General features: G+C 43.9%; 1 protein-coding gene across 5 annotated transcripts in view; it reads right to left on the bottom strand.

Annotated features, from left to right (window-relative positions):
• Nucleotides 1–14019, bottom strand: part of ABHD2 (abhydrolase domain containing 2, acylglycerol lipase) — a 100125-nt gene that overhangs the window by 63325 nt on the left and 22781 nt on the right. For 4 of the 5 annotated variants that reach the window (XM_023587876.2, XM_004455220.5, XM_058294667.1 and 1 more), the window contains 2 exons: nt 13141–13240; nt 10967–11167 (listed from right to left, as the gene is read on the bottom strand). In XM_023587876.2, the coding sequence (XP_023443644.1) occupies nt 10967–11160 (194 nt within the window). In that variant the 5' untranslated portion in view covers nt 11161–11167; nt 13141–13240. The remainder of the gene's footprint in view (nt 1–10966; nt 11168–13140; nt 13241–14019) is intronic. The other variant, XM_071214360.1, reaches the window with a different exon arrangement.

Below are 14019 nucleotides of genomic sequence, written 5' to 3'. Positions count from 1 at the left end.
ACTTAGAAATTTTAAGACTTTCTAGACAATAAGGCCCATTTCCTGTTCCTGGATATTGGCCCAATTTTCAGACAACCATACATTGAGAAGGACCGTCAAAGTGGATCCGATCCTGGGGGCAAGTCCCGTCAAGTAAAGTATGTTTACGTAAAATTAAGTGAAGTCAAGGATGAGAGTGGAGCAAGATGGACCTCGGAGAGTGTTCTGGGAAAGACGGGAACAGAGGGGTGATTCAGCAACAAGACAGGGTCACCTGCTCATCCATAAGTGCTGGGTTAGATACAAGGTGATGGAATCTGTTATTAACACATGCTTCATTTATTTTTGAAGACATACTCAGATATGATGAATAGGCAATAGGGGGAAGTGGATGTGGCTCAAGCGATTGGGCTCCCATCTACCATATGGGAGGTCCAGGGCTCGACTCCTGGGGTGTCCTGGTTAAGGCAAGCTGGCCTGAGCGGAGTGCTGGCCTGTGCAGCAAGCTGGCTGGAGTGGAGAGCTGGTGTGATAAGATGATGCAACAAAAAGAGACACAGAGGAGAGACAATAAGAGATGCAGCAGACCAGGGAGCTGAGGTGGCACAAGAGATTGAGCACCTCTCTCCCACTCCAGAAGGTCCCAGGATAAGTTCCCGGTGCCACCTAAAGAGAAGACAAGCAGACAGAAGAAGGCACAGCGAATGGACACAGAGAGAAGACAATGGGGGAGAGGGAAATTAATAAATAAATAAATCTTTTTAAAAAATAGGCAATAGGCTGGTCGTGTTTTCGGAAACTGGAATTGGTTGCTTTACAGTGGGTATGGTACAGGGGAGACCAGCCTTCTTCCAACTGACCTAAATTGAGCAGATCTTAGGTATTTTAGGGAATTTTGAACCTTTTAGAACTTTCAGTCTTCAATTCCTGCACTAAGCCACAGTCTCTAATAAGAAGCTACAATCTGTATCTAGGTTAGAGAAAATGATGAATTTCATGATGGACTCAGCATAGTGACCTTAATTCAGTACAAGAGGTTTCAAAGATGACAGCACTTGCCTTCCCGGCTGGGCTGGCCTCCAAGCAACATCCAAGAGCTAAATTAAACCTGGTTGCTGGTGAATTAAACACCCACCCCCAACCGCATGTCCACTTAGAGAAAGCTCACATCTGATGGCAGTAGACAGTAAGTGATAGACAGGGTGACCAACTCATCCCAGTTTGTCTGGGACTTCTCCAGTGTTGGCACTGAAAGTCCCAGGTCATGAGAAACCCCTTGGCCCCAGTCCTGAACTGGGATGTTTGGTCATCCTAGTAACAGAGAACAGTGTGCCAGGTTCAGCAATTCAACTTCCTCACCTTGACAGTTCTGGTTTAGGCCATTTCATCAGACACACAAGCAGTTTCAAGATAGAGTCACCTGAAAAATATGACCTTATCGATGCGAACCATCAATACTTGGTCTCAATAAAGATGATTTTGACTGAGTCACTGTGCAAGAAATCCCTTATGATGTAACTTTCCAGGGAGGTGTGCTTTGACGTTCTGGTGCCTACAGAATTAGCACATCAGAGCATTACAGATCTGCTTACCGATTTTTAATAGTTCACCACAAGCATCTACGGAAATACTTGCATAGTTCTCAAAATGGAAAAAATCAAGTCTTTAATTAAGACCCTTGGCAATGAGTAGTTTATCCTGTAAAAAGGACAAAGCCGTAAGTGTTCAGCCAAGGAAGTAAGGATCTAAATCTGATCTGGAATGTTTCTATAGCAAGAGGGAATTAAGAGGAATTTAAGTTCAAGATAATGGAATTCTTTTCCACTTGGGCTCTGTATAAATAAGCTGTGCTGGTCCCAGAACCCCTACCTGGGAGGGACCTAGAGGAAGCAATCAGACAGGAAAGGAGTGCTTGAAGCTGCTTTTGCTTTATTTATTAAGATGTAGAAAACATCGTGTCCACCTCAAAGTCCCTCATCCCACCCTCCCCTCTGGCCCTAGCACTGCAAAGCCTTATAAGAAGGAGATGAAGGAGAAAATGCCAGGGGTGAGGGGAGTGGGTGTTTAAATACCAAGTTCTGTGCTCTTTATATTAATAGCTGGAATTCCATGTATTGCAATATCAGAGAAATTTGAATTAGTGTTTTTCTGCAGGGTATTTCAAAATATTTAACATTTCCTTTGACCAAAAATAGCATATCTTGCACATCTATGACAAATATAGCATTTTTATATATGAAGCCAGGCTTTTGAGGCAGATGAAAGAAATTGTATATTTACCATGAGGAAGTGAATATGTACGGCAGCAATAGAGAGGAAGTGGCATTGTTTGAGAGAAAAATAAAGGAGTAGATTTGCTCTGCCTTATCGGAAATAATTAGGAAGCATAATTGTGCTGAAACCAATGGAAAAAAGTGGTTCCAGAAAATCTCCACAATGAAAAAGATTTTTAAAATGGAAATTTTGTTATCCCACTCAACAACTGAGGCTCACAGAAGTAGATCCTTGAATGGTCATTAGCCAAGACTTGTGGATGACTACTAGAGGAAATTAAAGACATGGACTAATTATGATGAGAACATTTCAGTAGGATTCTTATTTGGAGCCCATGCTCTGGCGAGAAAAGAGAGCCAGAGAAGACGGATCCATAAGCATCGACGGAAAGGCCTCGGGTTTCTGCCATTCTCACTATCGGAAGCCACTTCGAAGCCTAAAATGCTCGTAGGGAGCACCGTGGTGAAAGGGAGTCAAGTGATATTGTCGTCTTAGTGTTGGAATGGGTGTGACCCTCGCCCCACATTTCAGGTATTAAGCCTGTGGGGAACAATGACATTTAGTTCTTATTAATATAGGCGACAGCTGTCTGCAGGAGAGCTGTGACACTTTCCCCTTCTGAAGAAAGGCCCGTAAACGCGTAGCTTAGGTTGTGATCACGTGGCTTCCCTTCTGGGGATGCTGCAGGGGCGCCGGGCTGTCTCGGGGATCCAGTGAACACACCTCGGTTCTCTGTCTGCAGGTTTGCCTGTTAGCTCAGCACTCCGTCGTGCTTTTCCTCAATGCCTTCATCTTTAACTGCACCACGACCCACACGGACAAGCCTGCTAATGAGTGGAACAGCAGCTGCCTGGCTCCCCACAGGGGAAGTGCATACATTTAACAGCTGGCTTCCAGAGACTGCTGCCTCCCTTTGCTTTGGAACCTGGACCTGGCGACTGGATGGTAGGCTGGGCCGGGAAGGGCAGAGGTTGCTCCCTGCCCTCAGGCTTATGCGGAGGTTGTCCTGACTTCCTTGACAATCAGAGGAAACCACAACAACCCATCTCCTTCCAGAGATGGGTAGCGACTTCCAGATGAACAAAACCCGACTTCTAGATGAACAAAACCCGTCAGACCTAAAGGTGCCCCTGCCTCTCCCGTGCTCCAGGGAACGACACTGGCTGCGTGAGCTGGAAAGAAGCGTGGCCTGTCCTGCCCACGTACATGACATTGGCTGCAATGGGACCATTCCCCGCCTACACCTATTTACGGAAAACAAGAAACAGAAGGGCCGGGCACTTAAGATTGGGTATCCTACTCTGTTTCCACACACCTGAGTGTGTGACACTTGGTTTGGGCTCATGTACTCTGGTGATGGAGGAAAGACACAGAGACGAACTCCCATAAAAGATGTGCTGAAAGGACGTAATAGCGACATGCTGGGGAAGCATGCTAGGAAGGTGGAAGAGGGGCTCATTCTGGCAGAAGATGAGTGGGGGGCAGGCAGGGAAAGTGTCTCAAATAGATGCCATTTAAGTGTCTGCTTACAGTGGGGAGAGAGGAGGGGCTGTGCTGCAGCCAGGGGGCAAGGGCCTGGGGCTCAGCACCTAATGGGCTATGGAACAGCGGTGGGTGATAAGGCTGGATAGGTAGGCTTAGGGTCCCGCAGTAGTGTGCTCTGGGTGCTGGCCTGCTTGAGGAAGTATATACTTCCCTGTTTACTTAAGGTTTGTGCATTTTACTGTATGTAAATTATAACTCAGTAAAGTACACTTGAGAAAAAAAAAAAAAAGCCCAAGGGAGACAGTGCCAGCCTGTCCTGGAGCAGCGCAGGTGGGAATAGCTAGGAGAGGAGGATACGCAAGAAAGCCCTTCCCTTGGGTTCTCACCCTTCCCTGAAGTCAAGGCCACCTCCCCCAGGGCCCACCTCGCTGATGCTTGCGGCAAAGCCCCGGTACCGGGATCAGAGGATGTGTGTGCTGAAGGGCAGCACAGGAAAGCTGCCTGCATCATTTTCCATAGAAGAAAACCAAGGACCAGAGTTCCGTGGCTAGCTTAGAGTATAAAACCTAGGAGTGCAATCTAGTCCACATTTCAAGGCAAGGCTCTTTCTCCATACCACCGCTGCCAACAGCCATTGGGAAATCTGCATGGTTGGCAGCATTCTGAAATTGTTAAAAACCAAATGTTAGAAGATAGAGAGCAGCATGGGCAAATGTCCATGGCATTCGAAGCGCTAAGGCAGTGCCCAGGCAATATATAATAGCATGCCAATTCTGTGGGGCAAATGTATATGCAGGAGAAAAAAACCACTGGGATGATCACCAAAATGGTATTGGTGCTTTTCTAGAGGTAGGAGAATTACAGGTGATTTTTGTGTGCTCTTCCTTATCTTCTATTTTTAAAAAAGAATAAGCATTGATTTTTTTATTCAGAGAAAAATGGACATTTGCATCACCACTTAGATTTTCTCGTAACTCTGAACCGAGCTTTAGTCTGCTCCTTTCACTAAATGCAAGTACTTGTTGAGAACCAAAAATGCATCACTAGGTAAATATTGATCTGTTGCTAAGTAAATAAGAGACTTCTGTCTTTCCCTCTAAGCAAAGTTTTCTTCCAGACATAAAAGATTTATTTAAAATGTACCTGTGGGTTAATGATCTTAAACCAGATTTTAAAACTGACTTTTGAGAAGGGCAGAAAAAACAAGACCAAACACTACCCTCCTCACATGTTCACCTTTTTTTCAACTTTTTTCTACACCAGAACAGCAAGAGGCAGCGTTCTGATTCCAAACGTGAGCCCTAAGCACAGCCGCTTTCAGCCAGGGCCGCTGACCACACAGCTGTGGGGAATCCGTCACCTGAGACTTCCAGCCTCGACAAGTGACAGTGAAGGCTGCAGATGAGGTTTCTCTTAGGAAATAGTCTTCGGAGTCCCAGGAGAAGCTCTTTTACTCGTAGCAGACATGTTTCCTGCCTTCAGGAGGCTGTCACCATACAGCGACGGTAGAAGAACCTGGGGGCAGCGGCTTGCGACTGAGAGCCATCAAAGCAGAAAGAAGGGGAGTCAGAACAAGGCTCCGGGGCCAATCCTGCCATGGCTCTCATCGTGCGTGGGCTGCTCTCTGCCTCGCTTTTCTCACCTGTACCCCAAGAAAATGCTAGTCCCTGTCCACCTCCCCACAGACAAGAAGGAAACTAACTTTGGAGGCACAGAGTTGGGTTCGGTTTCCCTTTCTGCTACTTCCAGTTTCCTCATCCTTAAAATGAGAGGGGGAAGAAAAGTTGTGCAGCGGATTAAATGACAATGTATACGAAGGGCGAGATCTATTCATTTATCGTATTATTCAAGCTCTCAGTTTCCTTATTTATCCTCTCTCCAGATGTTCTATGAAGAAAAAAAATCACATGATCACTTCAATTGATGCAGAAAAGCCACTTGACAAAATACAACATCCTTTCTTGATAAAAACACTCCAAAAGATAAGAACAGAAGGAAACTTTCTCAATATGGTAAAGAGGATATATGAAAAACCCACATTAAGTACACTTACTGGTGAAAGACTGAAAGCTTTCCTGCTGAGATCCGGAACAAGACAAGGATACTTACTCTGCCCACTGTTATTTGATACTGTGCTAGAAGTTCTAGCTAAAGCAATTAGACAAGAAAAAGAAAGAAAAAGCACACAAATAGGAATGAAAGAAGTAAAAATTTTGTTATTCGCTGATGGTATGATCCTTACTTAGAAAATCCCAAAAAATCTACAACAAAAATATTAGAACTTATGGACAATTTCAGGAATGTGATGGGATACGCATATTATCTGGCTATAGTGGTAAAAACAGCATGGTACTGGCATCAAGACAGACAGATTGACCACAGGAATTGAATCGAGAGTTTGGAAATAGACCCTTACATCTATGGCCAAGTGCTTTTTGATGAGGCTGTCAAACCCACTCAGCTGGGTCAGAACAGCCTATTCAACAAATTCTGGGAGAACTGGATATTCATATCTAAAAGTAAGAAAGACGACCCTTTCCCCACACCTTATACAAAAATTAATTCAAAATGGATCAAAGGCCTAAATATGAAAACTAGAACCATAAAACTCTTAGAAGAACATGTAGAGGAACATCAAGATCTTGTACTTGGTGTTGGTTTCTTGGATCTTATACCCAAGGCACAAGCAAGAAAAGGAAAAAACAGATAAATGGGACTGCCTCAAAATTAAATACTTTCGTTCTTCAAAAGACTTTGTTGATGTAGGAGGAGTGGGGTGAGGGGTATTTGGGAACCTCATATTTTTTGAATGTAACATTTTTTAAAAATAGAAAAAAAAGACTTTGTCATAAAGTAAAAAGGTGGCCTACTTAATGCAAAAAAGTCTTCAGAAACCATATATCTGATAAGGGATTGATCTCCGTGTTATATACAGAGATCATACAACTTAACAACAAAATGACAAGCAACCCCATTTAAAGAATGGGCGAAATAACTGAACAGATATTTTTCTGAAGTGGAAATACAAATGGCCAGAAAACACATGAAAAGATGCTTACCCCATCACTAGCTGTTAAGGAAACACAGATCAAAACTACAATGAGCTATCATCTCACACCATACAGAATGGCGACTCTTACAAGAACAGAAAACTTCAAGTGCTGGAGAGGATGTGGAGAAATGGAGAAACATTCCCACTGTTTGTGGGAATACAGAATGGTACAGCCTTCATGGAAGATGATCTGGTGGTTCCTCAGGAAACTAAATATAGAACTGCCATATGATACATCAATTCTGCTACTATATTCCGGAATAAATTCAGAAGAACTGAAAGGACATGGACAGATATTTGCACACCCATGTTCACGGCAGCATTATTCACAATTGCTAAAAGATAGAAACAACCTAAGTGTGTGTCAACTGATGACAGATAAAACAAGATATGGTATATTCATACAATGGAATATTACTCAGCTGTAAGAAGAAATCAACTGGGGAAGCACATAACAACATGGAGGAATCTTGGGAGTATTATGTTGAGCATAATGAGCCAGACACAAAAGGATAAATGACGATATGGTCTCACTGATATGAACTAAATACAATGAGTAGACTTATGGAGTTGGACTATGAAGTGTAGATTGGTGAGAGATGAAATGGGGGATGAGAAGGGGGAGAAGATGCTGGATGTATGTGGAATGTTTAATAAGGTCAAATGTAAATATGTGGTAATGGTTGGATTTGATGGTAACACATTATAATGACTGTTACAAATACTGTTGATTTATGAATATGATTATGGCTGAAACAAGTAGTCTAGGAAAATTAATGTTAGTTGAAGGACAGCTGGAGGATAATATTGGGAATACATAACAATGATTTGGAAATAGATGAGGATTATGGTTAATAATATAAATACAGGAAAGTTATTCTACTACAGGGTGTTAAAATGTGGTGATACATGGGAAAAATATAACTAACGTAATTTATGGACTATAGTTAACAGCACAATTGTAATGTTTCTGTAGCAAAAGCACAGTTGGTACTACATTAATTCTAAAGGTAAAAAAAAGGAATATGGGGTTTGGTTTTATGAAATGTGAATACAATTAAGCATTTTTTCTCTTCTTCATTTTTTTTCATTAATAAGGAGACCTTGACTGTATCATTTAACTAATCTGTGTATCTTCCTGAACACTAGAGGACCAACTGAGTTAGCAGTTGGGATTAGATAAGAGTGGCTGAAAAAGAAATTTTTAGGAGCAATGTTTCTGTAATTTTTTCAGCTGCCTTCTTTTGTGCTTTTATTTTTGTGAATTTGAAATAAAATTGTTAATCATAGAAAAGAACAGAATTACCATATGATCCTGTAATCCTACTTCTAGATGTATACTCAAAAAGAATTGAAAGCAGACTCGAACAGACATTTGTACACCGATGCTCATAAGAGCATTATTCACATTTGTCAAAAGGTGGAAGCAACCCAACTGTCCATCAATGGATGAATGGGTAAACAGAATGTGGTGTACACACAAAATGGAATGTTATTTGGCTGAAAAAGGAATGAAGTTCTGATGCATGCCACAACCTTGATGAATCTTGAAGACATCCTATTGAGTCAAATAAGCGAGACACAAAGGGACAAATACTATATGATCTCACTTACATGAAATAAGGAAAATATGCATAATCTTAAAGTCAGAAACTAGAATGTAGGTTACTAGGGGCTGGGTGATGGAGGGAAATGGGGAGTTAATGCTCTTCTTCCTGCACGGTGTAAATCTTTAACTGCTTTAATAATTTAAAAAGGAAAAGAAAAAAGAAAAAAGATGGAGGAAAAAATATGAATCCTTTTGCCTTTTAATCATTTGTCACATTCAAGTCAGAGCACTTGAGTATTTGGAATTTCGCTGCCTACGTAGAGGCTGGTCTTATATAATCAAAGAGACTGGTCTTCGAAGTCAATACTTTCTGGGGAACCTGTCCCTTTTTCACAACCACCATCAAACTGTAGGTAGCATCGGCTCTACTTTAAACCATCAAGATGGAGTGTGGCAACTGGCCAGCGACCTGGGAGTTCTGTCCTAATGCCACTGGCTTGGGTTGGTGCTTTCTACCCATAGCCATGAGGTCCAAGGAGACGCTGGGGTGAAGGACACAATTCCGTATCAGGAGGGTAGTGGGGTCATCTCAACAGAAGGTCACCAAAGGCGAGACCAGCACCTTGGGCTCCTACACAAAGTGCGCCGGGGGGGAAACAGCAAAGAGAAACGATTGGACTTAAGTCTCCACGTCATTTTTTAAAGAAGACAAGAAACGAGGTAAAAACTGTGGTAATCACTTAAGAACATGTTTGTAACACTTTGAAGAATCAGTATGAAATTTAACCTTACCTGTTGTTTTCCCAGAGCCTAAACAGCAGCTTTTTCATACTCTCTCTAATTACTCGGGAACAAATACTGGGTGGAAATTAGCGCTCATCTGCACATAAACTGGCTGACTTTTAAATAGCTTGGTTTTCGAAAGCTCTCTAAAAATGAGATGACCAAGGAACTGGGTCTAGCTGGGCCCCACCTAATCTGAAAGTGGGTGTGAATGCCACTAGCTGGTCTGGATGAGTGAATTATCCAAATTAATTATTGAAGGAATATTCAAATTTGAGTGTGAAAAACGGCAAATGTTTTGGAAACATAAAGATACCATACACAGCCTTTTGGGAGGAGATTTTAAACTGCAAACAGTGCTTCATAACAATGTTACACACGTCCGTAGTCTAACACTGGGCTGCGACCCCTCAGCAGGGGACAAATTCAATCTGATGGCATTTCTATTGTACATGGCACTCCACAAGTGTTAGGCCAAGTGGTCATCAAATTAGATATCTCTCCTGGCTTGACGGAAACTTTGTGTCATGGTGTCACTGTTAGAACACTTGGAGAAAACTCAACATGAATACTGGCCCTGCTATGTCCAACCGGAAAATATTTGAGATACATGAGACAAACACAGGCCCCAGCGCCAGATTTCAACATGAAAGAGCAGACAAGGTTTATAGATGATTCATGGCCTCCTCCCACTCCCACGCAGGTGGAATTCTCATGGAGACCACGCAACAAGCCCTTTGAGCAAACCCCAAGCCAAAGTGGAAAGGCATCTATTGGGTGGGCAGTTCTAAAGAAGGAGAATCAGAAGAAAGGCGAGTAGTATATGATAGTTTAAAAAATGGCTTAGAGGGTAAATCTACTCTAGAAACAAAGGAAGCTCCAGAAAGATTAAGTTTCTAGCCAGTTCATGAAAAACCCTTTTACAAAGCAATGCAAAAAAACACAGCAGCTAACGCTTATCCAGGGCTTCCTATGGGGCAGGTCTTGTTCTCTGGGCTGTCTCTGTAATTATTAATTCATTTAGTCCTCCAAACAGCCTGTGAGAGTAGTACCTTCTTTTTTTCTTATTGTGGTATATAACACAAAACTTGCCATTTGAACCATTTTTATTTGTACATTTAAATTACATTTAAAATGTTGTGCTATCATTGCCACCATCCATTACCAAGCCTTTTCCACCACCCTAAACAGAAACTCTGCATTCGTTAAATAACTCCCATTTCCCGCTCTACCTGGTCACTTCTAATCTACTTCCTGGCTCTGTGAATTTGCATATTCTAGATATTTCATATAAGTGAATCATACAATATTTGCCCTTTTGTGTCTGGCTTATTTCACCTAGCATAAGGTTTTCAAGGTTCATCCATGTTATAGCATGTATCAGAACCTCCTTTCTATGGCTGAATAATATTCCACCGTGTGTACATACCACATTTTGTTTACTCATTCATAGGTTGATTCACTGGTGGGTTGCTTCCACCTTTTGACTGTTGTGAATAATGCTGTATCTGTTCTAGTCTCTGTTTTCAATTCTTTGGGGTAGATAACCAGAAGTGGGATTGTTGGGTTATATATTAATTCCATGTTTAACTTTCTGAGGAACCGTCCAACTCTTTTCCACAGTGGCTGTACCATTTTACACTCCCACCACCAAAAAAGTTCTGACTACCCTCCAGGATTCAAACACCAGACATGACTGGAGACTGTGGCTACTTCCACACCAACGATGCCACGTCACTTTGATGCCTTAAGGGCAGACACAATGTGAGAAGGTTCTTTGTTGAACATCATTCAAAGCCCAACGGATTGGCAGGCCACAGACAGAGGGTGTGTGGTCTACTCACTCTTTGGTCAGAAGAGGACAGGACTTGAGCAGAAAGCGCGAGAGCCCCGAGTCCTGGAAGAAGAGGTCGGGGGGTGCGGTGGGGCTCTTCAGATTCAAACAGCGGACGATCACGTACAGCACAGCCGCCACCGCGGCCAGCTTCACTCCGTCAAACACGGCCGGGAGCTCGGGGGTCTCCAGCATGGCATTCATCTTGATCCTGGGGAGCAGAGGCACAGGCGTGGGCTTGCGAGCACAGCGGGGCGGGCTGGGGGCCTACCACGCGACAGACTCGGGCTGTGCTGAGGCACTGCAGTGGAAGCACGTCCACCCGTGGACCCACAGACGGGCAGCTCCCCACCTCCCAAGCACACAGGCCTGTGCCCTGGTAAACCCAGGAGGGGGTGATCCTTTTGTATTCTAATGAATATTTCTGAGATCAGAAACTCGAAAAATGCCGAGAACAGCGAGCTTGGGAGAGTGGGATAAGACGTCCAGGCAGGACGGGGGCAGCACAGGTGGCCTGCGATTCTCTCGGTAGACTTAACCGCACCCTGTGCACCAGGTGTGAGCTAAGTGTGGTGTTTACAGTCTCCGATAACAGAGACACGCAGTGGGACAGCTGTTCCACCAGGTGCAGCCCCCCTCAACGACAGCACAGGCTGAGCTAAAGCAACCTCTGCCACCTGCCTTCCTAGCTAGCGGCTCCAGAGACCACCACAGACCCCCCGTCCCCCGTGGCCCTCACTCCTGGGATGTGCGGGATGGAGCTTGGCCAATTTCCCCCCCCACATCGGTCCAAAATCAGACCAGAACTGGACCAAATTTGACTACTAAACTGAAATTAAAAACTGGAATTCAGAAACTGCATCTGTGTAGTTGGCTTTTCCCAAATTCTCCTAATATTTCATCTTTACTCTCTATACAAAGCGCACATACACACACAACTCCAAACACATACAAGCAAACATCAACAGCAAAAAAGCCACAGCCACAAAAATCCAGTGTTTTCCTTGCTGATCGGCAGAAAAACAAAATCAGGGAAGCCACAAGCTAACACAAAGGAGAAAATGGTAACTAACACAGCCAGGGTAGCCATGGCAACAGCTTCCCCTGGAATGGTTTCAAGAAGACTTGCTAAAAACAGTCATTATGACAACCCTGGTAGCCAACCGTAGAGACAGAATGGGCAGGACAAAACAATCTCCAAAAAGTGTGTTTGGATATACCGTGAACTCTCCTGAGCCCTACAGCAACACGGGAGACCCAGAAACCCTTTCCTAAAATTGGGTGACACTCCAAGTACAGGGGCCCGGAGAACACACTGCAGACAACCTTTGGCAGAGGCTCCCCCTCACTGAGGAAAGGAAACCAAAGACCAGAGCTCCCTGCCTCGCCTTCCACCATCCGGGCAAGGAAATAATTCTTAAAATTTTGACCCAATTTCGAATGAAGGCTAGATCTCAGAATATGCTTTCAGCTGTGTCTTCTTGTGGACTTTCATGAGCTGCCATTTTCCTTCGCGGTTAACTTCTTGTGACAGTGGTCACCTTGCTCCTGGCTGGGACCTGTCCCATGAGGGCTGGCCACCTATAAAGCCCCTAAACAAAGATCCTTACCTTGGGTCTGTGGATCCCCTAAGGGTTTCTGGGGTCCAAGAACCCCCTGAAATTATGTGGCCCCTTGAAATTATATGTGCAAAAGTACAGTTTTCTGGGGAGAGGGTTCACAAGTTTAATCAGATTCTCAAAGCGTTCTGTGGCCTATAAAAGCATCCAGCACTGCATCAAAAAGGCTCTTGGGCTTAACCTGTGGCTCTTGTCCCTCACCTTGCCAAAGCTCTGCCACCTCTGCCAGTCAAGCAGATCCTGAACAAATATCCAGGACAATTCAGTATGTTAATATGGATTTTAAGTCTACTAAGTGTACGGGTCAAAACCACAGTCAGGCAGAAATTCCGGTTTCTCTGATTGTGATGCCGCTAACATGGAACTGAAATAGAAGTCCTTCCTTGTCCCCTTTGTTGGAAACAGAACAGAGTAATGCAGCGGCAGGTGGCTTTACCAGCTTCATTGTTGGTCCAGAGTAGACTGATTGAATTAATAAACAAGTCCTTCCCTTCCCACTTCTACTCACTATTTACTAGCATAAGGGGAGTTGGAGAGGAGAAGCAAACAACTTAGCAATACCTACCTATGTGGCTTGCTCCTCTCTACTGCAAATAGTAATTATCCTTGAAGAGGGTACAGCTGGGCTGGTCAGAGGAGCTCTCTTATTCAAATTAACCTAAAAGCTGAAAAAATTAAATGGTGAGGTTTTGAAAAAAGAGAAACAAACAATTTAATCAAACCCTAAGCACAACCCAACTTTCTCGGCATTTGCGTCTTTAGGGAAAAGGCCAGTTTCTTCAGTTAGCACAGATGCCACACTCTTGGACGCTGGCTGTGGAAACAAACCTGCCAGGTAAAACCCTTGTGAGCCCACAGGCCAGCAAGTTGCCAAGACAGGTTATCTGCTGCACTCACAGCTTTGGCTAAAGCACACCCACGCTGCTCTTTTATTTTTTCAGCCTCCTAACATAATCCTCAGAAATTCCTAACAGAACAGGTGTCATCTTTGCGTGACCAATAAAATAATTTAGCCAGGGTTTAGGTCAAGCCAGCACGGTCGGCTGACAGGTTGACTTACTGCTTCTCTCCTGAACACAGAGCAATGACAAAAGATTCCAGAAATGAAACAGGATTGAAAGTGCCCTGGGCTCCGGGGCCTGGGTCCAGACTGGGGGTCCAAGGCTGGCTGCTGACGGCCTGGGAGCTACAAGGGCTCACTGTGAGGTGAGGGATTGGAGCCAGGCCTGCTGCAAGAAGCCACTAAGAGACCGACGGCTTCCAAAGCAGCAGAGGAGACAAAAAAAGAATGTGGAGGACAACAGCTAACGTTTATAGAGTGCTATCTGTGTGCCAAGCACTGCTCTTCAGACTTGACATCTACTAAGGACTCATTTAATCCTCACCACACCCTGTGAGGAAGGTACTATTACCATCCGCATTTCATGGAGGGAACCCGGGTTGA

This window comes from Dasypus novemcinctus, chromosome 3 (genome assembly GCF_030445035.2).
Source record: "Dasypus novemcinctus isolate mDasNov1 chromosome 3, mDasNov1.1.hap2, whole genome shotgun sequence".
Taxonomy (NCBI): domain Eukaryota; kingdom Metazoa; phylum Chordata; class Mammalia; order Cingulata; family Dasypodidae; genus Dasypus; species Dasypus novemcinctus.
The sequence above is the reverse complement of the archived record's forward strand: the minus strand, read 5'-3'. Positions and strand labels throughout refer to the sequence as shown.